General features: G+C 45.1%; 1 protein-coding gene across 1 annotated transcript in view; it reads right to left on the bottom strand.

Annotated features, from left to right (window-relative positions):
* Fam184a (family with sequence similarity 184 member A) overlaps positions 1-16,362 on the bottom strand; it is a 97,482-nt gene extending 81,120 nt beyond the window's left edge. The window contains exon 1 of the mRNA XM_051175510.1: positions 15,844-16,362. Coding sequence (XP_051031467.1) covers positions 15,844-16,011 — 168 coding nt within the window. The 5' untranslated portion in view covers positions 16,012-16,362. The remainder of the gene's footprint in view (positions 1-15,843) is intronic.
* Between the last annotated feature and the right edge of the window lie 206 nt (positions 16,363-16,568).

Below are 16,568 nucleotides of genomic sequence, written 5' to 3'. Positions count from 1 at the left end.
TTGAGACAAGCCTAAGCTAAAGACCAAACTTACATAATTAATATTAAGTCTCTGGGTCATTATTTGTGGACTGGCAAGTCCACAAGAAACCTTGCTACAAGTGAGAGAGCCATCCCAGAGGCCGAGAGAGAGAGAGAGAGAGAGAGAGAGAGAGAGAGAGAGAGAGAGAGAGAGAGAGAGAGAGAGACTCACTAGCTGCAGCCTTAGGCAGAGTGGCCCCGATACCTCATCTAGGCAACACAGTAAAGCTGGCCCTGGTGATGCAGGTGTGGGCGACCAACTGAGGACATGAGCGCAGGAAAATCGGTCCTGACCAGTGTTGCTTACTACATAGGGTGAACTAGCCAGCACAGTACAGGAGAGCTCTACATGGTGTTGAGGATGAAGGAGAGTTGGTGGGCTGACCAACCTAGCAACCACCCAGAACCAGAGTTATGAGTGGGCCTGTCCCATCAGCCACCCTGTCTATGATCTGCTGGAGCAAGTGAAAGGGCTGGTTCTGTAGACCCAAGGTCACAGGGTCCCCAAGAGGATTTCCAAGAAGGGCCCAGAATTGGTAATGAAGCAAAGACCAGAGACCTCAAAGCGGCCCATTGCAATGAACACTTGCAGGTATCAGTATATGGACTAGAGGACGGTGTGACTCACTGTGTAATACCACAGCTTCCACAATGAGACCGGCCTTTCTTTCTTTCTCTTTTAAATTTTACCCTGTGAAATCCACAAAGAATCAATAAAAAGTGAAATTTGGAAAAAAAAAATATAGGATCAAAAAAAAAATGAATAACACCACTTTTTGTTCAGATGAATAACTTCGGTATGCTAGCATTGCTAGTTTCAGTAGAGTAGAAGGCCATAGCTCCCTCCATATACATAGAGAAAGTACAGTGGGAAAAAAAATGTCCAAGCACAGCACCATCAGAGAATTCAGCAAAACCATCTTACCAACTACAACTGTATGTAAATCCTACCATTAATTTCCTACAACTCCTGTAGTAATGTAACCACAGAGCCAGTGGCCTTAACACATCCTAAAGGTGCTCATCTTAAACTCTGAAGCTCAGAGATCTGAGGATTTGCTGCACTAAAATATGGATGCTCACCCGGGCTTCTTGTCTTCCCCACCTAAAGTCCTTGGCTTGTACCCCCTGCTTCCTGCTCCAAAGCCAGCAGAGGCTAGTGGACATTTCTGCATACTATCACCCCTCTGCTGCCTCTCACACCCCTCTCTTTCACTGAGAGGGTACCTTGAGATTATTCTCCCCCAGCAGAATAATCAAGGATAACAGTCTCCAGTTTTGAAATCATACCTGGAAACAATGATCACATACTGGCAGGCTTCTGAGATGAAGATGGAGATGTTGTCTTTTTTTTGTAGGGAAGCACTGTTCTGCCACCAGCTATAGATTTCCGTAAAATGGTCCACAGTTAAGAGAAATAAAGAAAGCAAACAGCAACAGTGGGTGGCTGAGGGTTGGAGGTTCAGGGTATGTACAGTTCTAAAGAAAGTGTAACATTAAGGCAAGGCACTTGGCTTCTAGTCAAACTATTATTTACTAAAGGTCAGCTGACTTTCTTAATTCTTTAATTAGCACAGAGTACTCGGATCTGACGTCTCTCATTAGTATTTTTTGAATGTGTGTGCGTACGCATGTGTGCTGACAATATAAGTATAACATGTCCCTGTCCCGGTCCCTAGTCAGTGATTTTTAAAAATTTGCTACATTTACTTACTTACTTCATGTGTGGATATATGAGGGCGTAGGTACAGTTCCCATAGCATATATGTGGGCATAAGAGGCCAACTTATGGGAATCAGTTCTCTCAGTATATTGCGTGGTTTCCAAGACTGAACTCAGGTTGTTGGAACTGGCAGCAAACGCCTTTACTCAGTGAGCCATCTCTCCAGCCCTCATGAGTATTTTTTAAAAACACAAGGTGATTGGGATCAGAAAGAGAAGACAGACAGGAACACAGGCTGCTATTAAAAACACTGAAAGGTTTGGTCAGGAACTTAGTTCAGCTGTAGAAAGTGGCTTACTGTGAAAGAGGCCCAGGCTTCCATCCCTAGAGAAAAGAAAATGGTGCCCATCCTACATCATTTAAGAAGACAACTGTATGCAGACACTAAAACCACAAGCCTAAGACATTCTACACTTGGATTGTCTTTTTTTTTTTTAATGTTTCCTATATACTGCATAAATGTAATACATAAAATGTCCAATCAAATATGTAACAGACTCAAACTACATGAATCCTGGGTGTCTTTATATACCTACAATTCTTTTAACAAAACCATCTCCCACACTGGCAGAGCAATGCACTGGGAAGGAAGCAACTGCAAATAAATCCTAAGTAAATGATGAGCACAAAAGACATGGCTTTATTTAAACAAAGCTAAAGCCACACAGCACTGTTAAAGCTCTTGCTCTGTGCTTGCTTTCCAATTTCACAGCTATTTATTTTCATGTGCAAATGTAGGGAGGGAACGTGCCACGGGCACACATGGAGATCAGAGGACAACCTGAAGGACCTTCCCCCACGTGGGTTCCACACATCAAACTCAGGCTGCCAGCCTTGGCTGCAAGTGCTTCTATCCTCTGAACCCTCTGAACCCTCGTTCTGTGTTTTGAAATAAATTATACACTGTGTCACTTTTTCCGAAGTAGGGCAATATGACAGATACAGTTCACATGCAAGTAGCAGATCTGAATGTAATTTTGTAGCATACTTCTGACTGCAGCCTGGGCCAGATGATGGGCAACTCACACAGCACATGCATATTCTTGCCTCCTTCTATTCATCTCAACAAGTGTTTGGGGGAAATAACAAGAGCTACAGTTGCAATAATAGCAGGGTGTAGAGGGTGGTAATGACAGTCACAGTCCCACAGGCCCATAACAACAGCTGAAAGCCAGAGCCTGGCTAAGTAGATACAAAATTCTGCCTGTTTTTAGATACAGCCTATTCTTTGTACCCATGAACTTCCTATCTGTGGATTTACCTTCCTGCTAAAATGTGTATAACTCTAAATCTAACATGGTGTGTTTAGATAAGCTCCATTTGGACACGAGTTGCACGGTGAATTCAGGGTTAATGAAGGGACAATGTGCAAAGTGTCACAGAGCATGGAATGGGAACTGCTTTGCATAATGAGAACTGACCAGATTTTCATCGCTCCTCAGCCTCTGCTTTGAGCTATGGTTCCCAATGATGCCAAACATCCCTGCATCCCAGAGACCCTGTGCAAAACACACTTTGTGTTAAAGACAGTGTTGGCAGAGGCTCAGCCTGGAGGAGAAAGGACTGGAGCTCACAGGATTTGACATTTATTGACTGCCTCTCACCTACATAAATTATCTCATTTGACCTTTGCAATAACTGTGTGCAGTAGGCTCTGTTATTGTCGATTTATAGTGCAGCTCAGAGAGGTGAAAGCGTTTACTGGAAAGCAGCACAAACGGCAGTCATAAGACATAATCAAGTAGAGCTAGGGGCACCACGGCCCTGACCCTCGTGAATACTGCTGAGGCTTTCCTGGGGGCTCTCTGGCCTGCTCATGGAAATCCCTATCTCACACAGATACAGTAACCCCTGAGGTTTTCTTCCATTCTTTCCATTCCCTGGCCAAACACACACACAGAGTTGTAACCACTGAATGTACTAACTGGGGCATCAAAACCTTACTAGGGAAGGGTTTAAGAAACAAAGATTCATGGCCTGAGGAGATATACATATGTATGTATATATATATGTGTGTGTGTGTGTGTGTGTGTGCGTGTATACATATGTATATACATACATATGTATATATATGTTATATGTATGAGATATATATATATATATATATATACATATATATATATATATATATATCTTCTACCAAATAAAGACCAAATCAAAGAGAAAAAGTTGCCCATGGTAGTATATGTGGAATTTGTCATAATTAACAAATGTCTTCATACATATGATCAGCATATTCCTATTACATTTTCCCCATCAAGTTAAAAAAAAAAGCCATATAATCCAAAATGGGATAGCAAATTAACAGAAATAAGCATCAAACAGTGCTCAGTTCAGGGTTTATACATTGAAAACATTTCCAAACACATGCACCTCTGAGTCCCACTTCAGCCTTGTTATCCCCTTTCATGTTCTCAGTAGATCATTACACACATGCAAACGCACACTGAAGTGTCCCCCCCCATCACAGTAACTCTTGGTTGACATTTAACATCTAAGAATAAGAATTCTATTTTGTATTTGATCACAAAGTATTTTCTGAAGGAACTGGGACTGTGTAGAAATCAAGCTTAAGCAAGGTGACTGACACAAACATTGGCCTGGCTAAGCATTTCCAATGGCAAGGTCCCAAATCTGAGGCTTTCTGGGTCGGAGTAATGTTGCTGCATCTCCAATCTTGACTTCATGTGACAGGCCACAGTCAAAATGCGGACATACCAAAAATAACTGAAAAACTTACCACACTACTGAGTCTGAGTGTCTATCAAACACAAGCTAGTGTCATGTTAAAGTTTGGGTCCCATCCTTACATATATGCAAATATTCCAAAACCTAAAACCGCTGGCCCCTAGTACCTGAAGTTTGATACACTCAACCTGGACCAATAAGCACCCACTCCCCACAACAGATGGCCTCTGTGCAACTGAGAAGGCCACCGGAGGAAATCTGCACACTCACTTCTGTACTTCATTGTAAGCAGGTGGGAAATGCCAAATGAGAGCGGAGTGAACAAACTGTACTTCAGTGCCCAGCCTTTTGCCATTGAAACATGACGTCATCACCCATGAGGCTCAAACTTGTCAGAAAACCGTCCAAGAACGGAGTCCTGTGAGGGGAATTCTGAGTGCTTGGGAGAAAACTCCAAGAAAACAAGACGAGAGTCTTGTGACCTCACTGTCGTCAAAACCGTGGGATTGTTCTTGGGACGCGTTTCCTGCCCCTTCCAGGTGTTCTGGAGAGCGGTGAGTTTACTCCAGATTACTCATTACAGCTGGCTATTGTTGGTGAATTGTTTATGTGCCTCCATGGGGGGGGGGGAAACAGTTTTTTGCCACGTGCAGCCTGTCCTTGTGATTTCACACAGCTTGAACTCATGAGAACTTCGCTCGTGTCTGATGTTCCAAATAAAGACGGCCATTGCAGGAACCTTTAGTCTAGTCCACTTTTAGGGTCTATCCTTCCAGCCCCACCACCTTTAGAGAAGTAAATACACACTCAAGAATTATATGAAGGAATTAAAAAAGAAAATTACAATAACAATAAAAAAAACTCATCATGTTTTAAATGAGTTTACCTTTTGTGTTAGGGTACATGCATGGCTATCCTAAGTTGAATGCAGGCTGGGGCCTCCTGATTTATAGGTTTAGCTTAATGGTATTGGTATAACTTTGGTTTAACATCCTGTAGTAAGGATCATGACAGTGACTTGGGTCTGACAAGGAACCGTAGTTAACTTATGAATCATGTTTTTAAAACACATGTTAGAAGGTAGGAAAGTATCAGTCTCTAGGTAAGTTCCAGTTAACTAAAATAACTTATTCCCTAATATTAGATTAGAAATTACTCCAGTATTTGACTAAAAGTATCAAACATATTTGGATAATCTAATTATGGGCAAAATGTTTTCCTTTCAAACCCCTTAAATTTCAATATAGACACGGTGTACATAAATAAAGAGGCATAGACTGGAGTCTTTAAAGGGTTGTTAGAAATGTTACGTGCTTTGTAACACAGGCGGCAGCATAGAGCGGCTAATCTGAGAGAGCCACCCACATGGCTCGGTTGTTCCCCGACCTTGGTTTTCCATCTTTGTGGGCCTACAGAGCTTTGGGGTTGCGTGTATACATTAAAGCGGCAGTGCTAAGAGAAACTAACTTCAACTAACTTCTTACCCATTTTTGTTAAAGTTTTGGTAGGAAAGAATAAAGTCTCAGTAACATAAACTCAAGGTCTACAAGCAACAAGTGTTTGTCGATGCCGTTGAGCAACAGCTAAGAAAGTATTTTCTACACTGTGGATTTGGTCTCACTGACTACGACTGGCCATCTTCTACTTGCAAAAGTTGACGATTCCAAAATTCACTGTTACACATGAAGCGACTAGAACAAGGTGAAGATCTTTCATCTGAACAGGGAAATCTGAAACATTCCAAAATCCCAGCAGCATTTTGGTAGTTTGCTTTCTCCATGTGAGGTCACAGTACATCTTCCAAGCTGGTCTTGAACTCATGAGCTCAGATAATCCTCCTGCCTATGTTTCACTCACAGTTCAGCCTACAGGCACATGTCATTGTACCCTACTCTTAAAAACTTGCCAAACACTGTCATATCACACAAACATTTTCAATTTTTAAGGTGGAGATGTTTGGCGGGTGAAGTCTATGCAAATATGGACAAATAAAAATACACATAAAACTCTTGGGAGGCTGAAATACTTGAAATTCAGGAATTTTGGATATGAGAAACTCAATGTACAATATTTCAAAGAACCAATTGGTTACTAGCTAAATCTAAAAGAGTTACTGTGGCTCAAATAGGCTTGAAACAGAAATTGAACCAGATGGTAACATTCCCCCCCCCATCCTCCATCAAGCTATCATTTACAACATTGTTTTCCATTTTTAACCCTAAATTCAGTTAGAAAATGTTCCCTGCAGGAGTCTACCTCCACAAAAGGCCTACTGTGCACCAACTGTGACATTTATTTAATGTCCTTTCTATTCACAAAGGATCTGCAAGATAGGGACTTTCTACAGTGAAAAATCAGCCATGCAGGGCAAATTCCCATTGTGCACATTAGTCTCGTTTCACAGCATCATACTGACTTCATCTGGATGTTCACAGGGAAGAGGGAGTTTTGTTGCTGTTGTTGAAACCTCACAGGATTGGCATCTCATCAGTAGGTCCCCTTAGCTCTCCAGCACCTAACTGGTATTACAGACCCAAGTTACTCCTCGTGCCCATCTCAACTGGAGGAGATGCAAAGTTTTCAGAAATAGTCATCATTTTAGGATTTAGAGTATAGCAACTGACCTAGTCCGATGAAACTGGTTACTTCAACAGTATTGAGGTGGATGGGGTACCAGGCTAGGCTGGCCGACCAGTGAGCCTCGGGGTTCTCTGGACCTGTCCACCAATTTTGGCCTCACTGGTCCTGGGATTACAAGCATATAATACCATGCCTGGCTTTTTTGTTGTTGCTGCTGTTTTTACACATAGATTTCAGGACGCTGAATTCAGGTATGATGTTTGCACAGCAAATGTTGTACCAACTTAACTTCCTAGCCTTAAATCTAGAAAATTTCTACAGTGTAGGGAAGAAGAGGATCAGTTTCAATATTAACAAATGTCTATTGATTTGGATGATAAACAAAATACAGTTCTGATAGGGAAAACAATAACTGCGACTTCTTAACCAAATTTGGTGAGAGGAAAACACTGAGAAAAAAGGCTTGTAAATTCAGCTGTCCAGGCAGAGCAATTTGAAGGACTGAGTTCAAGTCCTGACAGGCTGTATAACTGTCCCATAATTTAGGATCCCCGACTTCTGTGTCTGTAAATGAGTGGTTTAAGCTAGCTGGCCCTAACGTTTCTGTCTAGACTTTCCTTTAACTATGAAAGGCAGTCTCACTCTCCCCGTCCCCTTTTAAATATTTTTAGACAATTAATAGGATATTATGGCTTTTCATTTGTTTTAATTTTGAAACAGAGACTTGCTATGGAGCCCAGACTGGTCTGGAACTTACTCTGTAACTTAAGTTACTCAAGCTCATCATGATCCTCCTGCCTCAAATGATTACAGGGCCACACTATTACACCTATCTGTGCATCATGCTTTGTGTCCATTAGAAAAATCATAGAAATTAATCCATTCAGCCATGACTAGAAGATTACATCCATGCTACTACACAAGACAATGGCAGAGCTGTGGTGTCATACAGGATGCAGGAGAAGGCTGCATCTGGCGTGTGCTAGTGCTAAGCAGAAACAGCCAGATGTTTACACCATGAGGCTACTTACAGCAGGAGCTCAGAAACCCAAACTGGACATTATCATGCAGTAGTATGTACAGTAAAATTAAGTATGTAACCTGAGCAACTGCAGAATCCAGGAAAGTCAAGGGAACCATGTGTGGGGTGAGGGGGCCAATAGAGATGATGCAAGTGATCTGAAGGGGGAGATGGAAATATAGGGGGATTTAATTAGGGAGGGACATAAATACACAAGGGGGAAGAGGGTTGTATAACAGTAAGGATGTCTGAAAAAGTTATAAGGAATCATATTATTGTACATCTACCTAAACATATCTATAACACACGAATGAATATATATATATATATATATATATATATATATATAGTTTAAATGAAAATTTTTTCCATCTGGGCTGACAACACTTTCCCAAGAGCCAGAGACCATCTAACAAAAGTGCCAACACCCCAACACCTCTTTTGCAGGGTTGTATAAGAGAACCCTCAAACACTATAGGCTACTGCTGTTACCTCTGTTCCTCCCAGAGGTGGATGGTATATTCCTACTGCTGAAGACACCATGTACTTTGGACATACACCCAGAGGATCCAAGCTGGATCTGACCTCTAGGCTTCCTCCCTGAGGACTAGAAGTCTTCCATGGCCCCAGAAGTCTCCACACATGTTTCCCAAAGAGGGAAGCAAACAACAGTCACACATGGTTATGGTGTCTATGAAACACGACAATGAGGAGCATGGATAATGCTTTAGGAGCAGTGGTGACGGTAAGCAACAGCTCTCTAATTAGACTTTAGACTGACTCAACAAGAGAGAAACCACCCTAGTACTGAAAATCTAGCCCAATACTCCATGAAGTTATGGGCCTTGGAGGGGAACCAGTTTATTTAACCAGCATAATCCCTAAGTACATTCTAAACATCTGTCCTTACACCCACAGATAAGTGTAGTCTTCATCCCTCGTGAGGAAATTATTTTGGCCACAAACAGACCATTACAGGAATCCACAACCAATCAAAATGCAGTTGTGGAGCCCAGTCTCATCCCCTGCACCCATGGCTCAGGAATCACTGCGGGGGACAGGATGGTGCCTGCCAGAGGAATGAATGGGTAATGTGAAGTTAGCTGTGGGATTGTGTTTCCTACAAATGTCAGAGAAGCTACACCCATGAAGTCTCACCAACACGGCTGTCTAAATATGACCTAAGCAAGTATGACACCAGTAAACATGCTAACATGAAACAGAATAGCTCGGGAGGCCTCAACACTTGACAGACAAGCACAGACAATTAAGGGATGTTGAGAGTTGGGGTAATCTTCTAGAGGGAAGAGCCCCCAAACTGGAGCAAGAGGGTGCATGGAGGGAAGGGCTGGAGATGAGAGGGAAGGATGAAATCATATATTTATAATCTCAAAAATAAAAACTGAAAAAATCGGTTTTATTTAATGAAGAGAAAATGGGATTGTTTGAAATTTTTACTGGTTCCCAGATTGCATAAATACATTCTGGTTTGGAGCAGAAAAAAAAAACGGTTTCAAATGATTATTAAGACTTTTAAAAATGTTTGATTATAAAAATATCAATTGCATTGTGAATGGTGATGTTAGATTTTAGACAAAGAATTTATATTTTTATTCTTATATCAAAATTAAGTTCATATAGTTCTTGCCAATGGTTTAATGAACTTCCAGTCACATTTAAACAGCTGAGAATATTTTAACTCAGCTAACTCAGGAACACCAAAGATATAATTTCTCAAAAATACTGACTTTCCCTACTTCACAATAAAATTCTTTTCATATTCCCACCATCACCCTTTCCAAATAAATACTCAGTAGCTGTTACATTGTATGAAGAGTTAAGGTCACAGGAACTAATCAAATAAGGGCAATGAGCACAGTCATAAGCATAATGACCACTAGTGATGAATTTGCGTCATTAAGTATCAAATGAGAAATCAAGGTAACAATTATTATAAACCTTCAGAGGAAGGAAGTCCCCAAAGGAGCAGGCTAGTCAGGGCAGCTCCAGGTGGAAAGGCCACAGCTGCCTAGTGAAGAAAAGGATTTGATGCTAAGGACCAAACAGAAAGCTTTTAACTATAAGCTTCAGCTTTCCTATACCTTCTGTGAGCTCTCCCTATAAATGATGAGTGGAACAAGTTATACCAGAAGCTCAGTTACCTACAGAGGCAGGGGCCAAAATAGCAAGATAGTAAACAGAAGTTTCTACTCTGAAGACAATAAAATAGCATTCCAAAGCAGGTGGTCAGAGTACTCTTTAAAATATGTCCAAGGGAGAAGTCTGAAGGTTAAACATTGCTGAGGTAGGTTACCCCTCTACGAACCATTGCAACAAGCAGCTTTACTGCCATCACAGTGGTTCTAGCGATTTCCTTAGGGAAGCCACAGTGTAAAGGGGTCTGTGGAAAGATGACTGGCCTACGCTGAAGCTGAGAAGCTTTGAGGAAAACATTTGAAGAACTTGGTACTTATATCAAGCACTGTGAAGTATACTTGACTGGGTACCCCGATCCATCTGTAAAAATCGGCAGGATGAGAAGAAGCCAGGTAGGATGGAGATGCATGAGTCCGCAGCTCCAGGTGTACCTGGAGTTTGAATAGACCATAACAAAAGATGAAGGTGATGCCAGTCCCAAGAGGTTGGGCAGTGGACCAGCAACTAGTCAGAGCTTAGATGCGTGTTTATCATCAGGGAAGTTAAAGTGGAAATCTCAAGCAACTGAGGCAGGAGGTGGAGGACCCAGGGGTGGATGCAGACTGGAAACACCTGCCCAGGCTACCAAAGCCAGAGTCCGTGGAACTTAGCTGTCCCTTCCTTCTGTGTCCTCCCTTGTGCCACTTCACAGGGACCAGAGACCAGGGCTGGTAAGAGTAGAAACCAGGCCAGAAGCAAAAAAGCTGGTCAAATTCCTCCCCAGTCACCTACCTTGCCCCTGGATGGAGGCAGGGCTGAAGAGGGTGAGCAGAGGAAGGAGCTTCACCTCTGCATCTGCCCTCAAGATCCAATAATCAGAGTTGAGACTTCCATGCCCTCGCGACCGGAGACTGATCTATCTATATTATCTAAGGACAACTAGAAAAATCAAGTCCATCCCAAGCCAAAACTGATCCAGGCCTAAGAACTCAATTTAAAGGGACAAAATGGATGGGGAGGGGGCAAAGTGAAAGGGGACAACAAGGCTGTTTCAAGGTTACCCGAGTTCTGCTTTCCTACCTAAGACTCCAAAGAGTCAACATAAGCGCACGTATGGAAGTACAGAAATGGGTTCTTACAAATCAAAACAGAACCCATTCAGCCCGTCTCCTCGCCCTGAAGCCAGGTACTAACAATTTCAGAACACGCCACAACACAGGAACCTGCCACCAGTTCAGCACTGGTTTGCAGAACTTGACATAAACGACCTAAATATTCCTGACTTAGAGGCAGAAACTGTGTTACCCTGACTTAGGGGCAGAGGCTGTGTTACCCTGACTTAGGGGCAGAAACTGTGTTATCCTGACTTAGGGGCAGAGGCTGTGTTATCCTGACTTAGGGGCAGAGGCTGTGTTACCCTGACTTAGGGGCAGAGGCTGTGTTGTCCTGACTTAGGGGGGCGGGGCTGTGTTGTCCTGACTTAGGGGCAGAGGCTGTGTTACCCTGACTTAGGGGCAGAGGCCGGGGTACCCCGGCCTGGGCACTGTGTTATCCTGACTTAGGGGCAGAGGCTGTGTTACCCTGACTTAGGGGCAGAGACTGTGTTATCCTGACTTAGGGGCAGAGGCTGTGTTATCCTGACTTAGGGGCAGAGGCTGTGTTACCCTGACTTAGGGGCAGAAACTGTGTTACCCTGACTTAGGGGCAGAGGCTGTGTTACCCTGACTTAGGGGCAGAGGCTGTGTTACCCTGACTTAGGGGCAGAGGCTGTGTTACCCTGACTTAGGGGCAGAGGCTGTGTTACCCTGACTTAGGGGCAGAGGCTGTGTTATCCTGACTTAGGGGCAGAGGCTGTGTTACCCTGACTTAGGGGCAGAGGCTGTGTTACCCTGACTTAGGGGCAGAGGCTGTGTTACCCTGACTTAGGGGCAGAGGCTGTGTTATCCTGACTTAGGGGCAGAGGCTGTGTTACCCTGACTTAGGGGCAGAGACTGTGTTGTCCTGACTTAGGGGCAGAGGCTGTGTTACCCTGACTTAGGGGCAGAGGCTGTGTTACCCTGACTTAGGGGCAGAGGCTGTGTTACCCTGACTTAGGGGCAGAGGCTGTGTTACCCTGACTTAGGGGCAGAGGCTGTGTTATCCTGACTTAGGGGCAGAGGCTGTGTTATCCTGACTTAGGGGCAGAGGCTGTATTGTCCTGACTCCCCTCTCTCAGTCCTGCTTGCTCTAACACTCAGCAAAAAGCCACATCTACTAAATGGGTTCTAAGAACTGCTGTTCTTGTCAGGGCAAGGCTGCCGCCCTGGGTTCGTAGGAAACAGAACCTGAGCAAATACTCACACTTTGAGTATTTTCATTAGATACGAACATGCTGAAGGGCTGGGGGATACAGCTCAAGGGCAGAGCGCTAACGCAGCACTCACAAGTTTCCGGGTGTGATCCCTGGAACCAAATGGAAAGAAACAAACGAGCCTCGCAGGTGCATTATCATTAAGTGGCTAATTTTCTTCTTCACCCTTTCAGAGACAGCAGGATCTCTGGGAGCATGCTTTGTAGGCCAAACAGCAAATCAGAATGTGGACCTTGAAACTCTGCTATTCAACAGAAGATCTGCTACACAAATTTTAATAGAGCTTAGGGGAAAATAAATGTAGTATCAATAATGCTATCAAATGCACAACAGAGTCCTGGGAGCCCAGGACTCAGGAGCACTGGTAACTTTCAGGTCAGTCTGAATCATATAGGGAAGCCCTGTCTTTAAAAAAAAACAAAAATCAAAGTTAAAATTTAAAATATTCCTTTAAAAGTTTTTTTTTTAAATTTCTTACCCATATTTTCTTAGTACTTTGTTGGCACATAATAAGTAATTTCAGTGACAACCTGCATTAAGAGCCTACTGTGTGCCATTATAGCTCCCTAAGTGTCATTACCCCTATTGTTACATTCATCACTTGCTTGAGGTCACACTATTAATAAGATAGTGTGTGACATCAACGATGCACATTCTTAATCACTGTTTCTTTAATGTTGATGTGAGTTCACTGCAAGTTTTGGTTGATGGTGTGTGTGCATGTGCACGTGTGACACACACACCCACACACACACCTATATGCATGAGGCCAGAGACTGATATAAGGTGTTATTCTCATCACTCTCCATCTTATTCTTTGAGACAGGGTCTCTCACTGAACCTGAATCTTGCTGCTTCAGCTAGACCACGGGGATCCTTCTGTTTCCGATCCGCAAACCCTGGGATTGGAAATGCATGCTGCAGCACCTGGCTGCTTTATGTGGGTGTTAGGGATCAAACACAGGTACTCTGTTTGCATGGGCAAGCACTTTATCAACAGAGCTCGTCCCAAGTGCCTATTCGGATGGTTACCTCAACAGCGTTGTATTTTGAAACAAAAGCTGAAGTCAAGTTCCAATCATAGCTGTATTTAATTTACTTCTGACTGATATGAACTCATTAGTAAACTCTTAAGATAATCTCAGACATTGCAAAGTCAAACTTGTAGCAACCCTTTTATACAAGCTTTCATGATGCAAGGCTTATGAAGTATATGTGACTACAAAATCTGACAATATCTAAGTGATAAACAAGGGAAGCGTGGCTTTTTAGGGTTTGTGAGACTGAGTGCAATCAAGTTATTAGACTAGGGCTCTATCTTAGGAAATACAAAGGCCAGCAATGGGGGTAGGGGAGCCCTGGGCATTTCAGTACAACTCCACGGTAATTATCCCGTACCAACACCACTCCCACACTGCCCTGCCCAGGGAACACGTGGTAGCGTCTGCAGACCGGTCTACTGTCACTTCCAAATGCAGGACACAAGTATGTGTAAGCTGCACCAAGCATGCTACTAGGCATCTCTGCGCTTTACAGGGTAGCCCCCTAATAAGCAACTATCTGATCTAAAGTGTCAACTGTGTTACACAGAGAAACCCCAGCACAAGCGATTAAAAGCCTCCAGCACTTCCAAGCAGCCTGGGTGTTAGAAACAGTAACTACAAACAGGAGAACAGAATGCAGGCAACACTCAGCAGTCAGGCAAGCGCTGGCCAGCAGCACCTGGGTCATTACATTTGATCGAGAAAGATATGCTCATCCCCTTAATATCCACCTGTGCCAGCCGGCGAGACTGAACTGCTTTACTGAACAGGAAATTGAAGTCTGAGTAGAAAGGGGAAGTTTCCTGATGAAAAGCTGCTTTTATTAGATACTACACACTCTCACTTCTAACCTAGGGAGTGTGTGTTACAAGAGTCTCTAAGAGTTACATGCTAAAATAAGAAAAGGGATGTTGTGCACACAGCATTAAAAAAAAAAAAAGAGCCAGAACAAACATATATGTGCTTCATATGGCCACTAGCATTCTGAAGATGAAACTGCTGGGAAGGCCTGGCTTTTAGTTCCAGCCATGGAAATGCTCCCATGACATGTGGCCATAGTTACACCTTCCATTCTGAGTTTGGAGACATCCCTCCCCCACGACACACACACACACACACACACACACACACACACACACACACACACAATTGCCCATGCAGCATCTCTGAGACAGTACTTGAAACAGAGACGCAATGCAAAAAACTAAACTCCACAAAAGGGAGTGTTGCTTTGCTTGGGTCAAGTCATGATTCCTCTTGTGTTTTTTTGTTTGTTTGTTTGTTTTTTAATCTTTTTAAATGTATGCATTCCTTCACTCTTTATTCCCTTCGTGGCATCTTTCTTTGTATCCTCCATCACATCTCTTTCCATTTTCACTGACTATTCCCTTTTCACGCGCACCCCCTTTCCTCTCTTTAAACTCTAGTAAAAGTAGATGACGGGGCTGGGGAGTTGGGCCAGATCTCAAGAGATTACCAAGCAGTGAACATCTAGCCCACCTTCCTCTCCTCAAACCTGCACCAGTCCAGTGGAAGCGAGCCTCGGCGAACGACTTCCAGAAACCACAAATCAGTTTCACACAGCGCTATACTGCTGGTAAGAGCTACACAGACCCACGCCTTATTATCAGTATTTACTAAATTAGAAAAAGAGCTCAAAAAACTGACTATGGCTGGAAAACTGTGCAGGTGATGTATCTATGGGCGCCTTGAAAACTGTCTTCTGATAAAGAGGAAACGTTTACTAAATGCAAACACAGTGTGATTCATCTAATAAACCTTATTTGACATTATGTCAGGGTAAGTAAGGAATGACTCATTAAATCCCTAAAATGGCATGCAAGGTATGTTTCATCCTCCCACAGTCCCCGGAATAACCTCGGGAAGTTTATGCTCCCGTTAGCCGTGGGACCCAGGAGCAGACACTGATTAACTCTGAGGATTCCGGGTCATGTTAGGTAAACCGGTACTATACTTCCCCGGGTACTCTTAGCGTGGCGCCTCGAGCAGCCCTAGGCAAGAGGCACGGGAGCAGCAGCCCACTACCTACCTTGGAAGCCGGCGACTGAGCCCTCTTGTGCTCTGCCCTGTTTTACTCTTGGTCGACAGTGGGGTGCAAGCCTTGGAAACCCCGCGGTGCGGGGTGCCGTCTAGCTCAAGTTCAGTGGCCGGCAGCACGCCACCCAAGTTTGGCGGGGCCGGGAGGCAACTCTGGCTGTTGCTTCTCTTAGCGGCCGCCCCCGCCCGGCGCCAGGGGAGCCCCGAACCCCGCACCCCCGTACCTTGGTGAGCTGGGCGATCTTCTTGCTCATCTTCAGGTGCATGTCCTGGCTGTAGTCCATGCTGTGCCCGGCCAGCTGCGCGGCGGCCGGCGAGGGCGCGAATTTGGCCGCCCCGGCCGCGGAGCCGCCGTAATAGTGCTGCTGCCAGCTCATGCCCGGGGTCGCCATCTTCCCGGCAGACCCCGGCCGGGGCACCTGTCCCCGCGCGCGGGGCGAGGCCGGCGCAGCGACGACGCGGGGCAGGCGACAGCCGGGGCGGCCGCTTGCCGAGCCGCCGGCCCGCGCCCTCCAGACCGGGCGGCCAGCGCCTTCCCTCCCGCCCGCGACGGCCGCGTCCCCCTACCCCGGCTTGGCGACGGCGCGGCTAGCGTCCCGCAAGCGGCGGCCACCGGGCCCCGAGACTCTGCCGCCGCCGGGGCTGCGGAGGGAGGCGGGGACGGGGCGGGCTGCAGCGGCGGGAGGCGGGGCCGCGGACGCGGGAGCCGCCGCGGAGCGCCGTTACCAGGGCGCGCGGCTCAGGGCTGGGCGAGCGCGCGGGGCTGCCACGTCATTTCCCCGCAGCCAAGCTCCGCCCCGCAGCCCTCCAGCCCGCAAGCTCCTCAGTCCCCGCCCCCGCCAAGCTCCGCCCCCTGGCTCCCCACCCCGCAACCCTCCAACCTGCAGCTCCTGAACCTGCAGCCAAGCTCCCAGCCTCGGCCCTCCCGCCTGTGGCTCCGCCTGCCTGC

The sequence above is a fragment of the Phodopus roborovskii genome, unplaced genomic scaffold (genome assembly GCF_943737965.1).
Source record: "Phodopus roborovskii unplaced genomic scaffold, PHOROB, whole genome shotgun sequence".
NCBI lineage: Eukaryota > Metazoa > Chordata > Mammalia > Rodentia > Cricetidae > Phodopus > Phodopus roborovskii.
This window is presented reverse-complemented; position numbering and strand designations above follow the sequence as displayed.